This window comes from Ambystoma mexicanum, chromosome 2q, assembly GCF_040938575.1.
Source record: "Ambystoma mexicanum isolate Mex_15411 chromosome 2q, UKY_AmexF1_1, whole genome shotgun sequence".
In the NCBI taxonomy this organism is placed as follows: domain Eukaryota; kingdom Metazoa; phylum Chordata; class Amphibia; order Caudata; family Ambystomatidae; genus Ambystoma; species Ambystoma mexicanum.
In genome coordinates this window covers 239557151-239584419 of record NC_090924.1, presented here as the reverse complement: position 1 = coordinate 239584419, position 27269 = coordinate 239557151, and the positions used below count along the sequence as shown (strand labels likewise).

The window sequence follows — 27269 nt, the reverse complement described above, 5'->3', positions numbered from 1 at the left end:
GCCTTCCTCTTCTTGTCGGCCCAAGTTTTGTACGATAGGCGACTGGCATCCAGAGTCTCCCTGGCTGTTCTGTGAGAATTCTTGAGCTCCTGCAAGAGGTGATCTATGGCAGGCAACTTAGACGGTTTCCTCTGGGTAAAAGGAAGATGGGTAGGATGGTAGCCATAAGTGCAAAAAAAAGGAGACATTTGGATGGCGGAATGTCTGGTGTTATTATAGGCGAATTCGGCCATGGGGAGGAAGGTACACCAGTCTTCTTGATTCTTGCTGCAAAAACAACGGAGGTATTGTTCTAAGGTATGATTTAGTCTCTCGGTCTGCCCGTTGCTTTGGGGATGAAACCCAGATGAAAGAGCCCGCTGAATACCCAGTTGCTTGCAAAGGGATCCCCAAAACAAAGAGGTGAACTGTGGTCCCCGATCTGAAACAATAGTGTCGGGAAGGCCATGTAACCGTACAATTTCCTTGAGGAACACTCTGGCCATTTCAGGGGCAGTTGGTACTGCTCTTAGTGGAATAAAGTGAGCCAACTTACTTAAGGAATCTATAGTTACCATAATGGCAGTATTGCCTTCTGATCGGGGTAGATCAACAATAAAATCCGTAGAGACATGAGTCCAGGGTTGCTTGGGCGCTGGTTCCTGCTGAAGTAAACCAAGAGGTTTAGAAGTGGAGTATTTGTTAGAAGCGCAGACGGGACAGGATTCGACATACGACTGGACATCTTGGCTCCAAGACGGCCACCAGAACAGTCTCGAGATTAGATCCTTGGTAGCGCGAATGCCCTTGTGGCCGGCTAAAGGTGCATCATGACACCAGGAGAGGGCCATTCTTTGATATTTACTATCGGGTAGATACAAGGCTCGCCCCTTGAATAGATAGCCTTCTCTGTCTTCTAACCGAGGATCCACAGATTCTTTCATGAGTTTCCCTTGTTGTCCGAGTTGTACATCCCTTAGGAAAGCATTAGCTATGGTCTTGAAATTCTTGCCTGCTAATATTAAGTCATGGACTAGGTTCTTTTCAGCATCTTCTTGATAGCCGCGGGATAAAGCGTCGGCCAGGATGTTTTCTTTCCCAGGAAGATAGGTGACCTCAAAGTCGAACTGTGAAAAATAATAAGCCCATCGAGCATGACGGGCGTTACGACACTCCATCTGCTGAAGAACTCGAAGATTGCTATGGTCTGTACGGACGGTAAACCGATGTCGAGCCCCTTGAAGAAGGTGTCGCCATTCCTCACAGGCATGCTTGATGGCTAACAGTTCTCTTTCAATCACGGAGTAATTTCTTTCGCTGTTAGAGAGAGTCTTAGAAAAATAGGCCACTGGATGTTCCAGACCATCTAAGCTCCTTTGGAGAAGAGCAGCCCCAATGGCACCTCCTGAGGCGTCTGTTTGTACGATGAAGGGCAATGCTTGATCAGGCTGGGTTAGAATGGGTGCGGAAGTAAATGCCTTCTTAAAAGTTCGAAAGGCGATGTCTGCTTCTGGTGTCCAGTTGAATTGTATCCCTTTCTTGAGCAAAGAGGTGATAGGAAGGACCAGATTGGAGAATCCAGAAATAAATTGTCTGTAGAAATTCGCTAGTCCTAGAAACCGTTGAGTCTCCTTGACGTTCCTGGGTGCAGGCCACTGGATTATAGCTTGTATCTTCCTTGGATCCATGCGGATACCTTCTTGTGAGAGAATGAAACCCAGATAAGATACAGAAGGGGAATCGAAATTGCATTTTTCTGGTTTAACATAGAGTTGATTCTTCATTAGGCGGTCCAAGACCTCGCGAACATGTTTACGGTGTTCAGTAGGAGAAGAGGAATAAATCAAAATGTCATCAAGATAAACCACTACAGAAGAAAACAGAAGGTCTGCTAGAAGTTTGTCCATAAAGCGTTGGAACACCGCTGGAGCATTCACAAGACCGAAGGGCATGACCCGATACTCAAAATGACCCATGGGTGTCCTAAAGGCCGTCTTCCACTCATCCCCTTGCCTAATGCGGAGCAGATGGTACGCCCCTCTTAAATCCAGTTTACTGAAAATTGAAGCACCGTGAACTGCCTCCAATATCTCTTTGATCAAAGGCATCGGATAACGGTCCTTTATAGTGAGTTGATTAAGACCCCGGTAATCAATGCAGGGACGGAGTTCACAGGAGTCTTTCTTGGGTATGAAAAACAATGAAGCCCCCGCGGGTGACTTAGATTCCTGAATGAGACCGTTTTGCAGGTTACTATCGAGGTATTCCTTTAGGGCCTTACGCTCGGGAAGCGACAAAGGGTACATCCTGCCAAATGGAATGGAAGCATTGGGAAGGGTGTCAATGGCACAATCTTCGTTCCTGTGGGGAGGAAGGGAGTGTGGCTGCTTATCCAAAAAAACTTCGAGAAAGTCTTGGTAATGCTCTGGAACCCGATGTAAAGAGGCTGCCAGTAACGAACCCCTGCTGTTGGATAGCCTGGTTAAAGAAGTCTGATGAAGGCAGTACTCTTGACAATAGGAGGACTGGAATTGTATGGTATTTGCTGACCAGTCTACGAGAGGGTTGTGGCGACGCAGCCATGGAATCCCCAGAATCACCGGAAAATGGGCTGCCTTTATAAGGTCAAACACAATCTCTTCCTTATGTTGGAACAATTGCACCTGTATAGGTAGAGTCTCTTGCGTTATGGGTCCGGAAGACAAAGGTGTGCCGTCCACCCCTTCAACCGGGATGGGCCTATCCTTAGAGTGAATGGGTATCTTCATCCTCCTTGCCCATGAAGCATCAATGAAATTTCCCGCTGCCCCACAGTCTAACATGGCAATAACATCCCAGACTGTTGAGGAACCACAGGACAACTTAATCTGAAAGACCATCAGTCGCTGATCTTCTTGAGAGGAGAGAGGCAAAGAGCTGTTACAGGGATCCTTACAGACTTCCCCCGACCTGACCCTGTTCAGGTACGGGGAAGACCGTTTCCCTGACGGTGAGAAGGAACATCTGGACAGTTGCGCAATAGATGTTTATTGGAGCCACAATACATACATAATCCCAGATCTCTTCTTCGCTTCCTTTCTTCAGCTGTTAGGGGACCTCTGGCTGTGCCAATTTGCATAGGTTCTTCCCCTAACTGGGACGTAGAATGATTACTAGCCGTAGGTGAAGATAATGGCGGGAGAGGGGGTCTTGGTCTCCTTCGTTCTTGTTTCCTCTCCCCTAATCTGAATTCAATCTGTAAGGCCAGAGAGACAAGTTCCTCAAAAGACTGTGGTCTGGCTATGCGGGCCAACTCATCTTTGATGTCTTCATGTAGGCCTCGGCGAAACAAGGTTTGTTGTGCAGAGTCCGGCCACCCTGTCTCAGCTGCTAGCCGTATGAATGTCGAAACATAAGTCTGGACATCATGGGATCCTTGTCTGATGTCTACAATGGCCTCATATGTGGTGTATAAAACTTCGGGTCTTTCAAAACGTGTTTTAAATCGTTGGACAAACTGGTCGTACACATGAGTAGAGGGGTCTGACTGAAGGATTAGCGGTGTAGCCCAAGCAAGGGCATTCCCATCTAAATTAGAGACAAGGAACCCCACCTTGGCTTTAGCTGTCTCATACGCCCGAGGACGAAAGGTAAAGTACAGTTGACAGGCGTCTAGAAACTTTGTTAGTGTCTTGGGGTTTCCATCGTATTTCCCAAAAGGGAAAGGAAGCGGGGGTAAATCTCCTCTGGATTCATCTCGAGCCGTAACCTGTTGCTTCAAGGTTTGGTTTTCCGTGCGAAGGGATTGAACTTCTATAGTGAGACCTTGAATAGCAGCTACCAATTCCTGGTACTGTTCTAACGAAGCCATTGTCTTTCCTTGGCGTTGCACTCTGTCACGATCTGTTGTAACTCCCTTCCCCTTCTCCTCACCTGTGAGAGCTGATGGATCGTCTTGGTACTTCTTCTTCTGTCTCTCTTGCCTCTCTGTGTTTATCTTCCTTCTGGTCTTCTTATCGTGCAAAAAGGGACGAGCTCCCTGGGATGCCACGCTGTCGGTATATGTATAACCAGACAGGGGGGCCTCCTGGGAGCCGGTTCCAGAGCAGGGAAAAAGCCGAAAGGCAGAAAAAACCCTGATAGTTGGTTCCACGGTGTGCTGGCCGGTTGGAGGCGTGTGCGGTGAGTAGAATCCGGAAGAATGGGTACTTGGCAAGCAGGAGATACTAGGGCTGAAAACGGAGCAGATCCACAAGAGATTCCAACGAGGTAAGTCTGCCCGGAGAGGGGATCTCCCAGACAGAACAGCAAGAAGGGACGGGTGAGTAGCTGGGTAAACACAGAAGGAGAAACACAAGAACCGAAGTAGGATACAGGGCAGAATGGAAGGGACGCTAGCGGTGTCTGAAGCAAGAGACACGGGGAAATAGCAAGAAGGAAAGTGGTAACGGAGAAAGAACGAACACAGAAGCGTTACCTTCGCGGAGAATAGAAGGTGCAACGCGGGGAAGAAAGGAACGAACCTGCATTAATAGACGCGGCGGCCATCTTGGATAACAACTAGAACGTTGAATCCGAACGGCCGCTAACGTAACGGAACCGCTAATGGCGCTTCCAAACGTCCCACAGACGCCGCCATGCGGAATGCATGACACCAGCAGAGGGCCTTAACCACCGTTAGAAGGCTTACATTCTGTATCAATGTTTTGTGTCTCCGTTAGCAAGCATTCTACCATGACCATGCTCCGGCCAAAGTTCCAAGCACCATTTCCTTTTTTTTTGTTTGTTAACCTGTTTGTGATTATAATGGCAATAGAGTGCTGTGCTGCAAGGCCGGGTAACAGGCGTGTTACAATCACTTATCTTTGTTACCCAGCCTCGGCTTGGGAGGGCTGCCACACAGGAGTATAAGGCCACATTGGAGTACCTCACACAAAACAGACACACACTTCGAACAAGGCAGGAGAGAACACATGCATTTAAGCTTGGGCCATCTGGGTCGATTGACACTCCAAGGTGCTCACGCTCAAAGCGTTCGTCTTTCAGCACACCACAATCAGAAATATACACAAGGAAAGGACACACACACACAACACAAAGGCGGATTTATATTCATACACATTTGCTCGTGTCACAGCCTAAAAATACCAACCATATGGTAGATGTGTGAACATGTTGAATTTTAAGTGAAATCACATTCACCTTGCGGGGGGGGGGGGGAACCCCTAGCTTTGCCACTGACTACGTTTCTCCTGACTAAAGCATGCATTGCACTGGGGAACTAGGCATATTTTCATTAAGAAAGTAATATTCTTCAATATGTATGTGACCTTTACCTTTTTAATGAAACTCGAGCTAGGGGACCGAAATGCAATCTTTCGGCTGACTGCACGTGTGATATCATGAGCTAACCTGGAGACTAAAAGCCGATCGTCCTAACGCGTGACCGATGCTGCCGTGGTCTTTGCAGTGCGCAATTATAGATGACAGGCCGCTAGACAGTCATTTGGCCGCGCTTGAGAAGCTGTGGTTCACTTCAAAAGAGGAAGAGCAGTTTCAGGTTCACTTGTGGAGAATAGGTAGCGGTAATATGCCCCTGCCTTGACTAGGGTCAGGCCAGAGGTGTTTCCATGACATATTAATAGCCTCCCTCATAGGTGAAGGCGGATGGATGACAGACAATTCAGGGAAATGATCACAGACGTCTGCGTCTAAAAAGTGGACCGCTAGATGGCAGCATAGATCTACTGTGTTCAATGTCAAGTGCTATCGCGTTGCTCAACGCCGGGTGCGTTAGTCCTGTGAAAATCTGGAAAACAAAATACTCATGAGCATTGTGTGGAAACATATAGGAAATGTTACCATTAGCTTTCGGCCTTGTCAGCTTAAGTACTGTTGGTGAGACATTTTTCACGCCTCCGGGCACTTGGGGCTTGTTTAAACCACAGACGACGTTCATTGGCAGGATGGCCTCCCCGGCAAAGTCGTTTGTGGACAGCCAGTCGTGGTCCATGACGGTGAAGAGGATGCAGGCCGACTTTCGCCGGCATTGCTCTAACGTGGCCGAACTGCAAGGCAAGAAAAGCTTTCAGAGCAAAGAAAACCCTCATTGGTCTTATCTCCAGTACACCGAAGCCCCTTCCCTGAGGAATTACTTATAATTTAGAGTATTCCGTGACTTGATTGCATTCTAATTGCCAGTTATCTCATGGATTGTGAGGAGGCACAAGTTAATTACAAAGCGGAGAGTGCATCGGGGACATATGGCAAGGGATTACAGTTCGGAGAAGTTACCGAGGTTATGACTTTGGTGACTGGGTGACTTTCAAGCCCTTTTCGGCTTCTTGAGAAGGCCCGCGCTCTCAGCACACGTCGCACAAGCAGTACTGCGCAAAGCGAATGAGCATATCGCAGCACTTGACGCAGATACTCACAAGTAGAAAAGTTCGTCATAGACGGGGTGCAGCGTCTTAGCTTTCACTTGCGTCCTTTGGCCTTTGGCAAACGGAAAAACATGGTGCGGGCACAGCTCGATTATAACAAAAGGATCGCTGAGACCTGAAATAAAGTTCGATGATAGTTAGAAAGGTCTGGAAACTATAAAGGAGGCAGATGCAACATTTCACGTTCAATGACACATCGCTTCTTCTCTAGGATTTTTGGCGCCCCCAATTGTTATTATAGGTCACATTTGCTGCTTTTCAGGGGTCAAGTGTACAAAAGAAAATGGAACTGTGTTGCCGATAGGCCTAGCCATTGCTTTAATTGGGCCGGGCCAGCTGGGGCCAGATGTGGCCGGCCCAGCAATCTCCAAAAAGTGTCCCACCACAACATTGGCCGCAGCCGTGACAGGAGATGCGCCCGCCATTAAGTCAGGCAAGCTAACAGAAGTGCGTTGCACTTCTGTCAGCCACTGTAAATTCCTCTGGTGATCCCTCGCGTCAGGGGTTACCAGAGGAAGTTACTGTTCCTTTGTTTCCCGCCCACTCCCCAGGTCGCAGAGGCGTCTTTAACCCTCGGCGAACCTGGGGATTCCTTGACATATTTCGAGGTTTATAAAAGATGGCTTGAAAAGTACACAATTCAAGCCCTCTTTTATAAAGCTTTGCCAACGGACAAAGACGCCTCCGGCTTTGTCCGTCGTCAAAGCTTTATGAAAGATGGATTGAATTTTGTACTTTTCGAGCAATTTGTTTATAAACAGAGACATGTTTTAAAAAGATGCCTTCAAAAGTAGGCAAACCGTAAGGTACGCACACAAATATATATACACGTTATATATTTGTGTGCGTACCTTACTATGGTTTGTGTACTTTTCAAGCCATCTTTTATAAACATAGAAATATGTTGCATATTTACAATACCATAGTAAGGTACGCACATAAATCTATAACATTTATATATATTTGTGTGCAAACCTTATGGTTTACGTACCTTTTTAGGCCACACACATCTCGTGAGCCACTCCCCCAAATGAGGCCCCCCTCAATGTCTTACCCCACTTAAAGCCCTGCGCCTAGCCTCTTCTGTTCCCCATCTAACCCCTCCTCCCCAGTGAACCAATACCAACACTCACTCTCCCCACTCCCCCAATACAAACCCCATACCTGGGTCTTGTTTATCCCCCACTTCACCCCAACACTGTGTTTTTACAGATGTGGTGACGTGGACACGCTACCACAGTGAGTAAATGGCGTTTCCTGCGCCTGCACACAAGAGTGCAGGCGTAGCCCGGACGAAACACACGTGTGAGTGTTACTCTGTGGGGGCCCAGGGGCTACCATCCTGCAAGGCTGTGAGGCCTCACAACAATGGCGACGAGGAGGTTGCTTTCCTCGATCTGTGTGTTAGATCAGCTGTGCTGACGGAGGGGATTGGAGCGCTCATTTCGCAGAGGGGATTGGAGCGCTCATTTCGATCGCGCACTCCGATTGCTCTAGTTGGAGCACAGACAAAAGAAACGCATACTGTAAAGCAGGAGTCTGTAGCCCAAGGCTCTCAACATTCATGGACGATGCTGGCTGTGGTTGATGTGAGTTGTAGTCAAAAACATCTGGATAGCCAAAGTTTTGAGGCTGCCGCCATAAAGCATAGCCAGAGTACGACGATAGCGGTATTGCTGTACACTGGAAAACTCTTTATGGAAACATTTCATCGCAAACTCGGTAGTGTGAATTTCCAGACCATGGATCACAGTGGCAAGGAACAGCATAACACATGCGAGGACCAAAGGTGCTCTTGGTTCACCTTGTTGCAATATAGAGTGAAAATAAGGATCTCCTACTCCCCACCAGGACTGGAGCCCAAGAGTGATGCAGGAGTACAGCAAAAGGAATACATAGGGTGACGAATTGCAACGAGTGAAGAGCGGGATTGGTTTAGGACATGGTGCACTGTGTTGCATGTGTAATTGCTGATGTGGAACCTCGAAAGTCTCTGTGGAGAACCTCATGAACAGTACCATTGAAAAACAAGCACATACATGAGCGCCCGGTAGTGATGCCTCTGTTCTGAGGAACATCCCTGACAAAATGAATCCCAAATTACCGTTGGTATCCAGTGCAATGAGGTCCGCTGCGTGCAGCACTTCAACGTAAAGCCTCTGTTCGGCAGCTTCATAGTAGCACTTGACGCTTATCCGTCCATATTTGTTCTGCTCTGCGGACCTCTGCAAAGGAAGGAGTCATTGCGTAGAAGAGAAAATATTCATTAACTTGGTTTGCTCCATAGTGGATGGACTGGTATGAATATTTATCAAGAGCAACATCACTATGACTCCCAGGTACCCAAGTCCTCCTTGAGACATCTTCAAAGCACTGCCAACTTCAGATGAGAAATGACAGCTCGAAGAGGCACAGGTCATTTGTTCAGGTTCTATAACGGATGACCACGAGGTGCAAGGTATTGCACTTATGATCCATGAATCCAAAACCCAGTGAATTAAGGTTGCGGCTGGAGGCCGTCGGACAAGTGCACTGACTAACTGGCTCACCACCCACACACACACACCCCAATTACTTTCCACTGCACATCCCTTCTTGACTTGCTAAGGCAAACGCTGGATCCAGCAGGAGGCTTTCAGACTGCTCTAAGTCAGGGACTTGGCACAGGGACTGCAAATGACTTTTCTGAAAAGTCAACATTGTAGCTCAATGCGAAAACAAAAGAGAGGAGCAACCCTTTGATGTGCAATTAATTAGGGCAATTCACATGAGAGCGCCACTAGTGGACGTCTAAGGCCGTATGGTTTGATCATGGAGTTCGTAATCAGACTGCAATTTCATGCCTAATTAAGGAAATTGCTGGCAGTCCAAAAAGCAGCAGGCGGGAAGATGGGAAAGTACTGCACTGCGGCGAGGGCGTAAACGCACCTGCTCCTTTAACTTGTCCAAGTAATACTGCTCAATAAGTTCACTGGTCGAGCATTTATTTAACCGGAGTTCCTCCTCCAGGATCTGCGAATGAAAACACAGCGCAATGGTGAGATGCGTAAACAATGGAAGGCCGAAAAACCAGCAGAAGATATTGCAAGACAGTGCTGTGCCTGTACATCATCCCCTGGCAAGGTGCAATTCGTATTTTCAGCTGGAATGGCAAAATAATACGACCCTGTATTCATTTATTTTTGCTTCTCCGTCCCCACTTTGCGGGCTGTTAAAAATGTATTTTGAATAAGAGAAGTAGTTCGTTCTTTTTTTAAAAAAGTTTGATAATCTTTATTGAGAGTATAAAAAAGTGAGAACAAAATGATAGTAACAGTGCAGATGATAATAAAAACAGTAATGGTCATGATATGGATGCAAGCAACAAGACAAACAGTCAATGATTTGAAAAACAAGCGATTAATGCCATGAAGATGAGTAGCAACAATCCAAGTGCTACACAATCTGCACACAGGGGCGGGTTCATGAGCAGTAGAGCAACAGGGGGGCGGGCAGACAGGAAAACAGTGGGAAGGAAGGAGGGGAAGGGGACGCATGCCAAAATGGTTGCCGGAATCATTGATTCACGAGACTAAGGAACCTGACATCCGATGAAAGAGGAAACGTTTATGCAATTAAGACAATAGCACACAGTACGTTCTTTTTAAATGAAGAGGAAGCAGTGAAACACATCCCTGGATGTTTATCTTATAGTGTGTGCGACATCCCGGTGGTATCAGGCCGGGTTTGGAATCAAATTGATGCCGAGACGAGGAAATGGCTACTTATCTGTACCAATGATTCTCCAGCCAAAGTATTGTCTCCAGGTTTATTTGGTTATAATAATTAAATTATTTAAAAAAAAGAAACATTCAAAGAATAAAATTAAAGAAAGGTAAAGGGTACCCATACCCTATCCTTGTAAACTTCAGAGAGATGTTCCCTCATTGAAGGATTGGCATCATTCTATCCATTTTTTTTAATGTTCTCCTGTCATGTGTGGCCTCACTAGATAAGTATAGTCACGGGTAAGTTACTGTTCTTCTTCTGCAAGGGATCCGCTCCGGAGTCTCAGGCTTAGGACAGGCTTCAGACCTTTACCTAAGTAGAAGAGTGATATGTACGCAGGCAAGATGGGTGCCAGTCTTTCCTCTACTCTAGCATTGTGACCTAAGCAGCAATGCTCACAAACGGTATGGCTAGATTCCTGTGCTGCGGCTCCGGAAAGCATCTGCTGAGGGAAGAATCCCTGCTCCAGTAGCCACCTTACACGGTGGGGAATGTGCACCAGAGTTCCATGACACCAAGGATGAAAGTTCCTAGAGGAAGTTAGTGTATGGTTGCGTGAAGGACTCGGGAAGTGCTCAAGCGGACCCTTGAAGTGTGCAGGAATTTCACCAGATTAGCTTGTGGGAAATACCCCTTGTATCGAGGGAGAGACCTGGGTTTGCCAAGCCAGCTCAGAGGAGTGTTGGCGCCAAGTGCTAAAGTATAGATGAATATGTGGGCACATGGTGTTGAAGGTAGGGAGGTGAAGAGGAGACACATTACACGTGAGATAATACACCCGGGCGAGACACTTTTCAAGTGTTCAATAAAAACTTCACACAGACTTCAAGTTGGGCGAAGTATCAGTGGACACAAACAGAGTAGAAGATACTTTCCTACGCACGACTGTGGGGGATGCTGATGGTCAATGCAAAAGGTACCTTCAAGGTTAAAACCTCAGATCGCATCTGTTCATCAGCTTGAGGTAGGCCGATTACTATAGAAAGCAACATATTATGCTCCTACTTCGCTCCTGGCTTGCTGACAGTGAACAACTTGACTCTTAAGAGACTATCTACAAAAGATATGGGGCTCAACTTGAGTTTGGCCGTAGATTGGGCTGTGTTTCTGCTGAACTACCACCAAAATCGATTACTGTTACTTTGTCCCGTGAGTTTATCACAGGGTATAAATGGCAGCATGGCATGGTGTAAATCCCCATTTTTGGAGTCCATGGGATTCGTGGCAGAACTACCACCAGCGGTAGTTCTGCTGTGGTAATTCCTTTGAAAATTGTCAATATGGGGGGCGGATTTACCTCCAGCTTTTTGCTGGAGATAAATCCGGCCCCTCCTACTGCCAGTCTCGTAGTTCGGAGATGTAGGAATGCGTCAGGAATGTGGCAGAAACGGAATTACAGCCGCATTCCCACCGATTTTTCCCTCACTGCCAAATTTGTAATGAGGCCCATGGCGCTAATATGTTCTTGTGAACAATCTGCTGGCCTCGTTAAATATCGTCATGCAGACTGCAGGCAGATTGAAATGACGTCAATGGTGGACCTCAGGAACCAGGCTGTGGTATTGCGGGATAGAGGGTTGTGAAGAAAGATCCTCTCAGAATGCCTCAAACGGCGGTGTAGTCCGAGCGGGAGCTCGATACGATGAGTAATTAAAAATAAGCAAATGGTGTGGGAGGCAGGCTTATCTTGCCCCCACCAGAGCAATCATGACCATGACAGAGGATCAGGGAAGTTGCACCATTGATTAGAGTGGCTGGATGTCTTGCACCTCTCTACCAAAAATGCCTTGTGAAGAAACCTTGAATCTGGCAGTTTGTGGCAAAAGAAAGATCAAGGCAGTGCTTTTCCCATTGCTAGAACGCAATCGTTTTACTTGTTTTGGGCACATTTCTCGTCCACGTTTTTCTGTGAGCAGCGTGATACGGAAGTGTGTTTTTAAGTGTTGTAAGCCCTCCAAGTGGTATGTTGTGAGTCTTGCTGTGATGTAACAGCCCGTCCCCATTTCCTGAGGTTCCCTCATGGCAGCCATGGATCCTCCACCTCAATTTTTATCTAAGACACACTATCAGGTTGTGTTGCCTTTTGTATGCATATCACGATTCGATGAAGCACAGAGACAACATTCCTGGCTAGCCACTCAAACTGCCTTAAAGTGCACATTGTTAAAGTGCCAAAGGGATTCTGTCAACAAGTCTCTCATTTGGGCTCCCCAACAGAGAAACATCAAAGTTCTAACATGAGTGCTCGATGAAGCAGACTGCCCAGCTTCTCCCTATGGGTGCGCCCAAAGCAGGCCTTGAGATATCCACCTAGTTTCTCCACCGCCCTGATGCCTACGTTGTGCCAGAACATATTCTTACAATGTCCTGAAGATTGGGAGATGTGCATTAGGCATAGGACTGGTGCAAGTGGGCATAAAGCAAAAAGAGAAATGCGACTGCTGTCATCAATAGACGGCTTCCAGAGATTGATAGATTTGACAGTGCATCGAGTGTGACTTTCAATGCCATTGCCAATGGGCTGCTATTGGTATCGGACACTGGAACGATTTCAGGCAGTATAAGTGGACCAACTATGTGTTCATATTCCTACAAAGCATAGAATACAGTCGTTTTTGAACAATCAGACCTATTTTTTGGGGGGTTGGCTTTTTTTCAATCAATCCCTACAAGTAATCTTGTTCAAGTGAGGATAGTGTGAGATTTGCATGCATGACCTTTCCGTTTTTGAACTCCATTTCACTGTTCGTCAAAGGGTTCATCTTTTCCTTCTCTGCTTTCCTGCAGCAGATGGTCACAAAGCATCACAAAACAGCTGATTCAGTTTTCATAAATTGGCAAAAACCAGAGATCAGTCACCGGCACCCACATATCTGAACAAATTCAACTCCATATGGTACCAAGTCTTGCACTCTTTCTTGCACTCTTCCTTCCACATGAATCATATGTGGGAGGGAATGCTGGATGCAGACATTGCTTCTATGTAGTGCATTTTGGGGGCGCTCCAGCAGCTGATGGGTTCTTACCACTGCCTCTAGGTTGCCGAATGCCCTGCTGTGTCTGAGGGATGATCTGCCAGGCTATTGGTGTAAATCTTGGGCTTGATCCCAATGGGGTTTTCCCTGTGGAAAAGACCTCCTGTATCTGACAGAGAGTACAGGCTTGCTATGCTATCGTCCAATGGGAAGTACCAGTTCTATCTCAATCTTGGTGCGCTGTACTGCCTCATCTGCGTGGATCACTTAAAGAGAGATCCATGAAACAAAATAGATGATTGGTCCTCTTCAAAGCATCAGGCTAGAAAGTCTAGTTCATCAAGGCTCCTACAGGTCCACTTCCTGCAACAATTGCCTTGCTCCAAAGTCAGCCACCTCTACGGAAGCTCTGATTTGATTTTTCAATGATTGCTGTGTTGATCTTGCTGTGGGCTCAAACTCGAGGTGTAAAGGACCGCAAAGCTGTCCTGTTTTCTCCTTTAATATTCAGATAAATTAGCATGAAGTTAGAATCAGTGTATATTAATTAACCTCATAAATATTAAAGCGGGAGATCCTAAAAATCTGACTTGTGTGGCCCTCAAGGGCTGGATTTCAACACCTCTGATGAGGCCTAAAAAGACAGCTCTTACGGCCTCTAAATCTTACACTACTTGGACCTCTCGAAGCAGTATCGTTAGCCGCTCATAAAACATCAACAGTGAAAGCACATACATGTTTGTCTAGAAAATTCAGTTTCGTTCTTTCCCGAACTAGGCAACACAAAGGCTTCTCATCATGCCCGGCTCCAGGAATTTTCTTCTTGGTGGGCCAGGGTTGTGATCAGGGGGGCCCACATTCCATTGGGTGTGGGTCTAGGCGTACCCTAAACAAAGTGCTGGCATTGATCCAGACTTCCTAGATCCGTGATCCAGCAAAATATTTCTTCCCAGATCTGCAAAAATATGTTTGCACCCCTCTATAAAAAACTGTACATAGCAAAAGAGAAGCAAGGAAAATAGTGTTGCAACATCAATCTACCTAGCTTCCCTTCCCATCTGCTCTCCCCTTTCTGTTATATCTGATCCTCCTTCACCTTTCACCATCCAGTCACCTTCCTTCAGATGCCCTAACCACCGTTCCCATTTACCTCCCCTCCCACCTATTCACACCAGCACCCAGCATGCCTTTCCTTGCCTGGCTTGGGAGAATTGAGGGTGATGCCTCCTCCTCCTCTTCCTCTGAGAGGGCCCCCAGTCTTTGACCATCTCAGATGGTGTCTGCCCAACAATACCTTCCTGAGCACTGTGGCTACTCCCAGCAGGCCCCGGAGGAGATATTTGTGCTCCCTCCATCTTGTTGTGAAAGATAGAGTCCCCCCCAGAATACTGAAGCAAGGAATAGGAGATTTTGTTTCCTACAAAATTACATTTTTTTCCAAACTTCTTTTAATTTCAAGAAAAGAACATAACATGTCCAATCAACACAGGTAGTCTTTTGATCTTAAGAATATTCCGAGCACAACTACATATCCTCCAATAACATACACATGTATATACAATCCTCCCTTCACCCACCCATTCCACAACCTCCCAGCCCCTCCTTTCCAACTGAAACACTACAGTAGTCCCATTCTGAATGTCGTCTATCAATGGTTCATGTCCAAAATTACATTTTAAACACAAAATGTATTTAATTGAGTTGAGAGTGCAAGGGGGTCCTATTGCTGTAAGGGCTGCATCAGGCGGCACACGGTGCTGTTTGAGGGGTTTGTGGCTTCCTGGTATCGCTCCTGGTGGGGCGTGCCCCTGTACATCATTGTCTGGTACATACTCTTTACACACTGGTTATAAATGCAATTGTCCATGATGACTCTTTGTTTGATGTGCTTACTTTGATTTGCTATTGAATGACACAATTTTGTTCAATAAATGTGGCCCAGACATTTTCAAAGTTAGATGTGCGTGTGTGTGTCCTAATGCCTTTGCTGTCCATCTATTAAACCATGAGTGAGGCTTTTTGGAATAGCTTATAATGCGAACTGAATCACTTATAGGGGCACCTAATTTATTTTTTAAACTTTTCTTTATTGGCATGGTGAGAGAACAGACAATCAACACAATGTACAGCATAGCAAGAGTAACAGATACATACATGGTAGAGCAATACATGGGAATGCTAGGCAGGTACAGATGGGGCCATTGCTTGGATCCAAGCGGCACAGCAGTGGATTAGTTTACATCACCAGGAGGAGGGGAGGACAACAGGTCTAAGTCATCTTTGTTATTTAAATAGGTGCGAAATTCCATCCACACATTCCTGGGACGGGAGGCCAGCGGGAGGGAATTGATGTAGTCCTCCTCGCACGCTTGAGTCCAGGTGAGGGCCCTCATCCACATCTCAAACGAGGGGGGGGATCGGCGCTTCCAACATTGTAATATGCATTTTTTGGCTATTATGATGGCAACATTGAGAAACCTAGACATTTACCTCAACTCCGGGGTATCCCACAGGCCGAACAGTACAGCTAGGGGTTCTGAAGGGATACGGGACGCTGTGATGTCTGAGAGAGCTTCAATTATGGCCTTCCAGTAATGGCCCAGCGTGTCACAGGACCAGAACATGTGAGTGTGATCTGCAGCATGAGAACTGCACTTAGGGCAGGTGCGGGCCTGGGTGTGTGAAAACCTGTCCAGTCTTTGAGGCGTGTAATATAATCTGTTAAGGAGCTTGTATTGCATGCACCTATGCCTGGCATTCAGAGAGGTGGTTCGAGTGTGTATGCACATTTTCCCCCACATTGCATCCGTGATGGGGAGGCCCAGCTCCTCACTCCACGTATCTCGCGCCTTGACTGGCACGTCCGTGGGGTCGGCCATCAACAATTTGTACAGCGCGGACACTATCCCCCTAGCACCAGCTGAGTTGGATATGTACTGGATCTCAGGTGAGTCTGGGGGCTCATCTGGGTATGAGGGCCCCCAGGTGTGGAACACTGCCCTCAGCCTGTAGTATTGTAGTCATTCCAATGCAGTACCCAGGTGTCCGCGGCGCCACGTCTGCAGAGTGATAAACTTCCCGTCGGGGTAAAAGTCGGTCAGGGCCCGATAGCCCAGAGCATGCCAGTGTTTCATTAAAAGCTTATCATGTGTAGGGCTGAGGTCCGGGAACTGCCAGATGGGCAGCCATTTGTAGTACGGGTGGTGGTCGGGTTGTGTCTGCAAGATATATTTCCAGGCCCTGACAGTGGCCGCTATAGGGTCTGCTGGGGCGTCGGCGTGATATGTGTGATGGAGAATGAGGGAGAGGGTGTTAACGCGCTCGCTCGCTAGTTTCTCGAGCTTCACATGCGGGGGGGTGTCAGAGAACGTGTACCAGTATGTGGCGTGTTGGGCCTGAGCAGCTGTCCAATATTTAGCAAAATCGGGGGCGGTGAAACCCTCGTTACCATAGGGAAGAGTCATGTGTTGCCATTTCTTACGAACAGTGCCCGAGTGCCATAGAAATTGGGCACACGCAGCGTGTAATTTCCTGAAATATCGCTTTCCGGGCCAGATCGGCACATTTGTGAAGATATAGAGAAATTTAGGGCCCATAATCATTTTGATTAGAGATAGTCTACCCGACAGAGAGAGTGGGAGACTGCGCCATTTCAACATTTGAGCCTCAGCAAGCTGCGCCACAGCCGCATAGTTGTCGGCCAACAGTGAATCTTTAGTGAAGGACACCTGTACTCCAAGGTACCTGATGCCCCTCGGTGACCATCGGAGGGGGAATTCGCATGACGGTTGTGTAGTTGACGGGGTGAGCGGAAGGGCTTCATGGAAGAATTTATGGTGAAGCCCGAGAAAGTGCCAATTTTGGTTATGTCTTTCAATATCGGGTCTTGGTGGGCAGCCGGGTCTCTAACATATAGGAGCACGTCATCGGCATATAGAGAAATGATCTCGGGAGTATCACGGAGACGTATACCTTTACGCGTATGTTTGTCCCTAACGTTATCAGCCATGGGCTCTATAGCAAGCGCAAAGAGTATCGGAGAAAACGGGCAGCCCTGGCGGGTACCTCTGTGGAGAGCAAAGGGGGCCGAGGCCCTGGAGTTGACCAGGACTCTGGCTGCGGGGCTTGTGTAGAGGAGTTTGATGTACGACCTCATGCGTGAGCCAATTCCCATTTTGTGGAGCACCGCCCACATGTATTGCCAGGACACCATATCAAATGCCTTCTGGGCATCGAGGGGGACCGCCATGGCCTGTGCGTTGGAGTCAATTCTGGCCAGAACATTGAACAGGCGACGGATATTAAGGGCGGTGGATCTGCCAGGCACGAAGCCACTCTGGTCGGGGTGGACTAAGTGGGGCATAATGGGGAGAAACCTATTGGCAATGATCTTGGCAAATATTTTTGTGTCAGTGTTAATCAGAGAAAGGGGCCTATAGGACCCACATTCGTCCAACGGTTTACCTGGCTTGGGTAATACAGTAATAAGTGCCTCACACATGGATTGGGGTAGGATGTTTAACTCTAGGGATTCGTTCCACACCTCCAGGAGTCTGGGTGCCAGAATGGCTACATGCTCCCGATAAAACTCTGAGGTCAGGCCGTCAGGGCCTGGCGCTTTTCCCCTAGGGTAGTTCGAGATGACAGTGGTTATCTCATCGAGGGTGATAGGGTCCTCAAGTAGGTCGCTGGTGGCGCGGGAGAGGAGGGTCATGGGGATTTGATCTAGCAGGGCGTTAGTGTCTCGCAGGCTGTGTTCTTGCTGGGGGCCATACAGGGTCATGTAGAATGTGGTGAATGTCCCAAGGATATCCTGGTCGGACCAGCACATGGTGCCTCCTGTGTCCTTGACGCAATCAATGCGGTTTCTGCCCCCCTCAGTTCGGACCAGTCTGGACAGTGTCCTACCCGGCTTATCCCCCTCACCATACTTCCTGGCCGCCACAGGACAGGCGAAGTACCGAACTTCTCTTAGGGCATGAGACTTAAACGTTTCTAAATCTGCTCTAATCTGTGCCAGTGTGGTTGGGGAAGGGGAGGTGGCATATGCCCTATCGAGCTCTTTTAATTTCACTTCTGACTGTTGCAAGCTATTTTTTATGGCTTTGAGGACCCCCGCCTCTCTAGATATGCACATCCCTCTGATGAAGACCTTGAATGCCTCCCAGCGCACTCCATCGGAGGTGTCATGCCTGTTGTTGCACTTAAAGAAGGTGTTGATGTCAGCTAGGATATCGGCTTTAAAGACTATGTCTAGCAGGGCCTCCAACTTAAATCTCCAAGAGGAGCGGGGGGGCTGGTCGTGTCCCAGTGTTATCTGATGTGTTACCGGTGAATGGTTTGATAGTGTGCGTGGTAATATCTTGATCTCTGTGACCCTGCCCATCATGCAACTCGGTATGAGGAAAAGGTCGATCCTGGAGAGGCTAACGTGTACCGATGAGTAAAATGTGTACTCTCTAACCAGTGGGTTGAGAGCTCTCCATGCATCCCTGAGATCCAGTGTGTCTATATGGACGTGTAACCTATGTGCTGCGCGTGATGGGGCTCTGCGGGCCGTCCCGGACCTATCCAGGTCTTTGTCTACGATCATATTCATGTCACCGCCCCATATGATGGGAATCCCAATATATTTCAGAAGCCTGGTGGTGATGGCATCAAAGAACTCAGGGGCATCAAAGTTAGGGGCATATGTGTTCACTAGGAGGCATTCCATATTAGCGAGTGAGCAATGGAGGATCACGTATCTACCCTCAGGGTCAATATGGCTGGAGCGCAAGGAAAACTGGACTGACTTATGGATTAGGGTTAGGACCCCCGTGGATTGGGTGGAGTACTTCATATAGAATCTGTTGTTGCCCCACGTGGGGGCGAGACATGCTGCTAGGTGCCCAAGAGCATGGGTTTCTTGGAGAAAGAGGATTTTGGTGCCATGTCGCTGGGCATAGGCAGTTATCCTGCGGGCCTTAGAGAAATTGCTTAGGCCATGAATATTCCATGTGACAATGTTCAGAGCCATAGCGACATATTACGGAACATCCCAGTGGTAGTATTCGTTAGGATTTTTCCTTATGCACTTGCCGTGTGCACAGTAGTGTTGAGTTGAAGTCATGCGTCTCTCAGCCATGTTTTTAACTGTTAACACAACCCCAATTACGCCACCCCCCACCCTCACTGCCCAACCCCAAAATGCAGTGCAGACCTCCCACCCCAGAACACACCTGCTCCGACCCGGAAACCAAAGGTCAGAGGACCAGATCCAACGTGGATAGGTCCACATCCTAGCCCAACGGGGGCCAGTCAATAGAAAGAACAAAATAAAAGTGAAAGCAAACATTGCAACGGGGGGCGCTGGTGCCGTGCGCCAGCATTTGTGGCTTGATGTGGGGCAGCAGATGCTGTCCCGAATGTGTTGCTGTGGTAAAACGGGTATCACAGACAGCCTCTGAGACCAGAGAGTACCCTCTGGCAAGTTGACATCGCGAGAGAGAGCAGGGCACAGGGATAGCTCCAGGAGCCAAGTGGGGGAGAAGGCAAAGGAGCAGTTTAGGAGCTAGCCTGTGGCCCACATACACATGGCAAGAGGCCGCAGTTACTAAGTGGACACGGTGGGGTTGCCATCAACACATCGAAAGTCATGGATCCGTGGATATGTTCATAAAATCGTGGGCTGTGTAGTATATGGCGTGTGGTCGCCTCGCGTCCGGGAAAGAGGTATATGTAATTCAATGAACTTCACCGCTTCGTCAGGGACAGTGAAGAAGAAGATCTTGCCATCATGGGTAATCTTTAGTCGTGCCGGGAACAGGATGGCGTAGGGGACTTTGCGCTCCCTGAGCATCTTTTTGATGCCTAAGAACTGGCGCCTTTCCTGCTGCACCGCCAGCGAGAAGTCCGGGAAGATTGTAACAGTATGGGCCTCAAATCGCAGGTTTCCCTTTTCCCGCGACAGTCAGAGGATGAGATCTCTGTCGCGGTAGTTGAGAATCTTGGCAATAATGGGTCTGGGGATGTCGCCGGATCTGGGGCGCGGAGACAGGGCCCCATGAGCCCACTCGACCGTGAAATACGGAGAGAGGGCAGGGTCGTCCAGTAGGTCCTTGAGGAGTTTCTCCACTGTGTCCTCCATCCGCCCTTTAAGGGCATTCTCAGGGACCCCGATGATGCGCAAGTTGTTCCTACGGGAGCGCGACTCCAGATCGTCACACTTCGTCTGGACACTTTTCATGTCGCGCGTTAAGGAGGCCACAGTGTCCTGGAGTGCGGTGAAACCATCTTCGTTCACCGAGATCCTATTTTCAGCCTCGGTGATCCTTGATCCCGCCTGGTCCACTGGAGCCTTAAGGGAGGCGACATTAGCATTGATGTCGTCTAATTTTTCATGGAAGGAGGCAAAGTTTTTAGCCATAGATTCCATTATTAGGGTGAGGTCAGGGGCTCCGACCGCTCGGTGCAGGGTCAAGTCTGGCTCATCCTGGGGCGATGATGTGCTGGCTGGCTCATCTCGAGGGACTGCTTTAGCGTACTTGTCCATTATACCTCCTTGGGCCCCCGCCTTGCTTCTGCTAGGCATTGTCGGTGTGGTGGGCCCGGTTGCAGTGAGGGCCCATTTATGAGTAGGATGGTGAACTGAGAAGGGCTGGGGCGGGCAGGCTCAAACGCAGTGTCCTTCGGTGGCTGTAGGCGGTTGAGGGCAGTTGGGGGGCCACCGCAGATAGCAGAGAGTCAACGGTGGAGCGGCAAGGCTGTGATGGCGAGCGATCGCAGCCTCCTCATGTGTACAGGTTGCATGGGGGTGCTAGCGGGATCTTTCTTAGGAGGGCGTGTGCAGAGGCGGCGACAATGTCAACGGGAAAGTGGGCAGACAGTATGGTGGGGGGCGCTTCCTTATGACAGTACTGGCCTGTAAGGTCGCACACAGCAGGCAGAGGTCTCGACGCCCACCGCTCCAGCCCCCGCTCACATGGTCCGCTGCGGCAGCGGGGCGATAAGATCCTCCGTGTTGTTGGCACCGGGGAGGTTGCGATGATCACTGACGCAGCAGGTGGCATTTACAGTGTGGCGGCGTCCGCAGCAGGACCCCCAGGCACCCGCCGTGATTACACAGAGCGGCAGGAAGCAGGAGCGGGGCGGGGACCCAGAAGTCAGGCAGGCCAGGCGGGAGGGCCGGATGTTAGGCAACCGCCGGGGCCGGGTGGAATACAAAGCCCAAATCTGACAGGGCCGTCAGCCAGGTCCCAGGTGGGCCGATCGAGACCAAAATCGCACAAAATGTCCAGTGCAGTGGCAGAAACAGCTCGGCCAGCCGATAGTCCTTCACAATGTTGGGAACCGCAGATGGGAGCAGATGAACGCCGAGGCCGCACGGAGCTGAAAGGCTAGGCAGCCATCTTGGGCTGCTCCACAGTGCCACCACCAGGGGCACCTAATTTTAACAGGTAAGGCATAGTGAAATTAAAAATATGCCAAGGATCACACACTTTGATCAAGTGGTAAAGCCATAATTTGAGTCTAGCCTGAAGAACAAGTTACTTTCTTACCTGGTAACGTTCTTTCGATGGGATGGTCCGACGACGTATTCCATATCTATGACAGTAATCACCACAGCTGTGCTGCTCCGGAAACTTTTTCGGCGTCTGCGTCCTGCGTCGATGACGTCGATGCGCCGCCGTCGAGGACCTCCTCCGACGTCCGACGCCATCCGATGTGATAAGTAGGACGCACGACGCCAGTAGCCTCAGTTGTAGTTTTTTCCCCCCAGAACGTGTGACATTAGTCAACTGCCAGTCCGACACAAAGCCTTGCAGAACGTAAGCTGCAATCGCAACAGAAATTCTGCAGCGGGGAAGGCAGGGCGGGAGCGATATGGAATACGTCGTCGGACCATCCCATCGAAAGAACGTTACCAGGTAAGAAAGTAACTTGTTCTTCGAGGGGATTGGGTCCTCCGACGTATTCCATATCTATGACAGACTCCCAAAGCAGTACCAAATCAAGGAGGAGGGAAAGAATTTAGAAACAAAATTTAGAATAGCCAATCAAATAGCAGAGCAAAGGACCGCCTTGCCAAAGGCCAGATCCTGCCCTCTGATGGAATCGAGGGAATAATGCCGCACAAATGTATGCACTGAATCCCAGGTGGCAGCATCACAGATGTTGCGAATAGGAACACCCCTCTGCAGGGCAGTAGATGCAGCCAAGCCCCTGGTAGAATGGGCCCGCAAGCCAGCCGGTGGGTCCTTGCCCGCCAAGCGGTAACACTCCGAGATGGCCAAAATAATCCAGCGGGACAAAGTCTGTTTCGTCCCAGCTTGCCCCAAGCGCTTACCAGCGTAACCAATAAAGAGTTGATCGTCCACTCTGACCCGGGACATGCGAGAAACATAAAAGCTCAAAGCTCTCCTAGGCTCAAGCCTATGGAGCCTCTCCTCTTCCTTACCAGGATGCGGAGGAGGATAGAATGCCGGAAGAACAATCTTCTGGGCCAAATGAAATTCCGTCACTACCTTTGGAAGAAAAGAAGGACGAACTCGAAGGACAACCCTGTCCTTGTGAAATACAGTGAAGGGTGGCTTAACAGAAAGTGCCTGTAACTCACTCACTCTGCGAGCGGAAGTAACCGCAACTAAAAACACAGTTTTCAAAGTCAACAGCCTCAAAGGGCAAGAATGTAACGGCTCAAACGGAGCACCCATAAGAAACCTAAGAACAAGGTTCAAATCCCAACCGGGCACCAGGAAAGGCGACGGAGGGAACACATTAGTGAGCCCTTTCAGAAACTGTGAAATTAAAGGGATTTTAAAGTAAGAACATTCTTCAGATGAGCGCTTAAAGATGGACAGCGCCGCCAGGTAACCCTTAACGGTACCCACTTGCAAGCCCCTGTGGGCCAAAGAAAGCAAAAAGGACAGAACCATGGGGATGCCACATGCAAAAAGATCCACATTCTGAACTCTGCACCAGTCGCAGAACTTACGCCAACGGCAACGGTACAGAGACTTAGTTGCGGGCCTACGGGCCGAAAGCAACACCTCCATCACGTCTTCAGGGAGGTCCCAATCCTTATACCTCAACCTTTCAGAAGCCAAGCGTGAAGGTTGAGGGATCCGACCTCTGGATGGAGAACCTGACCCCCCTCCCGTGAGAGCAGATCGTCTCGGTAGGGAAGACGACGTGGAGGGCAGATGGACAAGTCGAGAAGGTCCGGGTACCACGTCCTCCGAGCCCACGCCGGAGCAATGAGGATCATCCGGGAACCGAACTTCCGTAACCTCCGCAGCACTTGCGGGATGACGGGGACTGGAGGAAACGCGTACAGCAGCGGGAACGACCACTCCACCACGAACGCGTCTCCTAAGGCTCCTTTTGGAGGAAATTCCCGCGAGCAAAACCTTTCGCACTTCCGGTTGACACTGGAGGCAAAGAGATCCACTTGAGGGGTCCCCCAAAGGGCGAAGATCTCCAGGAGAATCTCCTGAGCCAACTCCCACTCGTGAGAGATCGTGCTCTGCCTGCTCAGAGCGTCCGCCGTCACGTTCTCGACTCCGGCCAGATGAACTGCCGAGATCGAAACTTCCTGCTGGATGGCCCAGAACTCGAGCTGCATCGCCTCCCTGCACAGAGGAAGTGACCCTGCCCCCCCCTTTTTGTTGAGGTAGTGCATGGCCACTGTGTTGTCCGTCAGGATCAGGACATTCTTTCCTCGCACAGACGGCAGAAAAGCCCTCAGGGCTAGCCTGACGGCCCTCAGCTCCAACAGATTGATATGGAGTCTGGACTCCGACGGAGACCAACGACCGCTGACTGTCAGCCCGTTGGCATGAGCTCCCCATCCCGTGAGGGATGCATCCGACACGATCGTCACCTCCGGCCAGGGAAGCCAAAACGGAGCCCCCTTCATCAAGTTGCCTTCGACGGCCCACCACAGAAGGTCCCGGGCGACCGAGGGCGGCACCTGAATCGGGTCCGACATCCTGCCGGAGGACTGCGACCATTGCATCTTGAGTGCCCACTGCAAAGATCTCATTCGCAGGCGAGCCTCTGGCACCAGAAGAATGCAGGATGCCATGAGGCCGAGCAACCTCAAGAACTCGAACGCTGGGAGCGTCTGGGCATGCTGAAACTTGCGCACCATCTGCTGAATGTGAAAAGCCCTCACCTGGGGAGGAAAACACTGCCCCAGGGAAGTGTCGAGCACTGCTCCGATGTACTGGAGCCTCTGCGTTGGCGTCAAATGGGACTTCTTTAAATTGAGGGAGAAGCCCAGCCTGTGAAGGGAGTGGCAGGCGACGGACAGATGATCCAGGACCTGCTCGGGAGAGCTCCCCCTGATCAACCAATCGTCCAGGTAGGGGTAGACGTGAATCCCCCCTTGCCGGAGATGCGCTGCCACCACCACCATGAGCTTGGTGAAAACCCTCGGGGCGGAGGTCAAACCGAACGGCAGGACCCGAAACTGAAAGTGCGAGTCGCCAACCGCGAACCTCAGGTACTTCTTGTGCTTGGGATGGATCGGCACATGGAAGTAAGCATCCTTGAGGTCGAGTGACACCAACCAGTCCTGAAGCTGAAGGGCCTGGAGGACTTGAGAGAGAGTAACCATCTTGAACTTGTCCTTCCTGAGGAGTTTGTTCAAACCGCGCAAGTCCATGATGGGTCTCAATCCCCCGTCTTTCTTGGAAATCAAAAAATAAGGGGAATACCATCCCTTGTTCCTCTCCGCTACAGGCACCAGTTCTATGGCGCCTTTCTCCAGCAGGGCTTGAATTTCCTGCGCAAGGAGCGGATCCGGACACTTCAAAGAGAGGTTCCCCGGTGGATTGTCGCGAGGCCTGTGCCGAAAGGGAAGACAGTAGCCGTGGGCTATGATCTCCAGAACCCACACATCTGAAGTAATGGCACGCCACTCTACAAGATGCTGCGCCAGCCTTCCCCCAACCGGCGAACCATGGGACATGGCCTCATGACTGAGTAGGAGCGGCTGCGGCGTTACCTGAGGGCAAAGAGGCAACTGCCCGAGCGGCCTTGGCACCACGGGTACCTTGTCGTCCACCTCTGGTACCCCTGCGTTGGCCCCTTTGACTGCCAGCTCCTCTCGCTCTACCAAAGGACGAGTAATAGCGAAAGGAGCCACCCCTCCACTGCTGTCCCCTAGGACGAAAAGGCGGAGGTTGGCGAACTGCAGCGCCCAACGACTTCGCTGCAGCTTTTGAGGTCTGCAACCTCTCAAGGCTCTCGTCAGCCTTGCTGCCAAAAAGATGTTCACCATCAAAGGGCATGTTGAGGAGCCGGGACTGCACATCAGGAGCAAACCCCGACTTCCGCAACCACGCAAACCTGCGTATCACGGTGCTCGCCGCCATGGACCTACTGACGCATTCAGCTAAGTCCAAACCCGACTGAACGGACTCACACATGGCATCCTTACCATCCTGGACCAAAGCAAGGAAACCATCCCGTTCGTCCCCTTCGGGAAGATGTTCAGCCGCTAACGCAACACAGTTCCACAGAGTGTGCGTGAAACGTGACAAGGCACAAATGGAGTTGGCCGCCTGAAGCGCCATACCACCAGAAGAAAACACCTTCTTCGCCCAGCCATCAAAACGTTTGTCGTCCCTATCAGGAGGGATGGTAGGGTACGACGCCTGCTTTGCCGGGGCCGTGGCCGCCTGCACCACCAAACTTTCCGGAGTGGGGTGCCTGGTCAAGTAGCAGGGGTCGCCACTGGCTGGACGGTATTTCCGCGACAAGGATCTGCCCACTGCCGGGAGACTCTCCGGAGCAGTCCAAGCCGCCGCCACCCTACGCTGTAAAGCCATATGGAACGGCAGTACCGGGTCAGTTGGGGGACCAACATCAAGGATGTCCGTCAGATCATCCTGCACAAACTCCCCTGGGGGAGCAGACCATCCCAGATACTCAGACACCCTAGCCATAAGGCGCCGGTATGAGGAATCGGCATGGGAGCCAGGCTCAGGCCGACCAAATTCCACCTCCGGAGAGGTGTCCAGACCACTAGCATCATGCAGCGACTGCCTCAAATCGTCAAATTGACTATGGCCCGAGACAATGTCATCCGGCACCTGATCAGGAACCAGGCCAACCGAATCCTCATCCGCCTCCGAAATATAATCCAAGTGGTGGAAAGGCACCTGAGAGCGCCTGCTCTTAGCCAGAGCCTTCCTAGGGGGTACACCCGAGACACGGGGCACCTCCGACACGAAAGGCGTCGATGGCGTCGAGCGAATCGGCGCCGCCGTCGAGAAAACCGGCAACGGCGCCGAGAGGATCGGCGTCGACGTCGAGGAAATCGGCGTCGACGTCAAATGCAGCGCCTCCAATATCGGCGGCGTCGACACAGCCCTCGAAGCCGGAGCCCCGAGCGTGTCCCTCGACGACCTGAACGTCGACGGCTTCGACGACTTCCTCGGAGCCGGAGCTTCGAGAAAGCCTGTCGACGCCCTCGACGCCTCAGACGTCGAAGTCTTCCTCGAAGACATCACAGGTGCACACGGTCTCGATCGCGTCGAGGACCGGGACCTGGAACGGGTACGGCGAGAACGAGCCTCCTTGTCCGAACGGGACCTCTCCCGTGACTCGTGCCGACCACTCTTGCGAGCGGCGTCTCTCGACCTCACACGGCCGACCCCACTCGGGGGCGCGGACGGTTGAGTACCCTGCGACTCAAGAATCGCCAACATTTTCTTCCCGAAGGAAGCCCATTCCTCCGGCGTCGCACGGCTGGTGGGATAACCGACGTGCCGGGCAGAGTCCTCGGAAGAGGACCTGGAAGGCGACCGGTGACGGCGCTTCCGAGAACGCCTCGAAGAGGCAGAGGAGTGGCGAGACCGACTCCTAGAAGAAGACCGACGAGACTTCCGACGATGACGCGGAGAGTCACCCCTCGAATCATCCGTCGAAAGCCCCGCCGACTTCGACTTCCGGGGCTTGGACACCCGACCTACCGACAATTTCTTCTTACGTTCGCGTAAGGCCTTGGAAGTGAGCGACAGGCAGTCGACACAGTCATCCGTGTCGTGGGCCTCCCCGAGGCACCAGAGGCAGGCGTCGTGCGAGTCAGTCACCGACATCTTGGACCCACACACCCCGCACTTCTTGAAGCCCG

At 50.3% G+C, this 27269-nt stretch overlaps 1 protein-coding gene across 1 annotated transcript in view; it reads right to left on the bottom strand.

The window, feature by feature from the left end:
* Positions 1–27269, bottom strand: part of BAIAP3 (BAI1 associated protein 3) — a 2154334-nt gene that overhangs the window by 56235 nt on the left and 2070830 nt on the right. The window contains exons 30-33 of the mRNA XM_069647200.1: positions 9330–9413; positions 8506–8626; positions 6393–6516; positions 5821–6026 (exon numbers count right to left, since the gene is read on the bottom strand). Coding sequence (XP_069503301.1) covers positions 5821–6026; positions 6393–6516; positions 8506–8626; positions 9330–9413 — 535 coding nt within the window. The remainder of the gene's footprint in view (positions 1–5820; positions 6027–6392; positions 6517–8505; positions 8627–9329; positions 9414–27269) is intronic.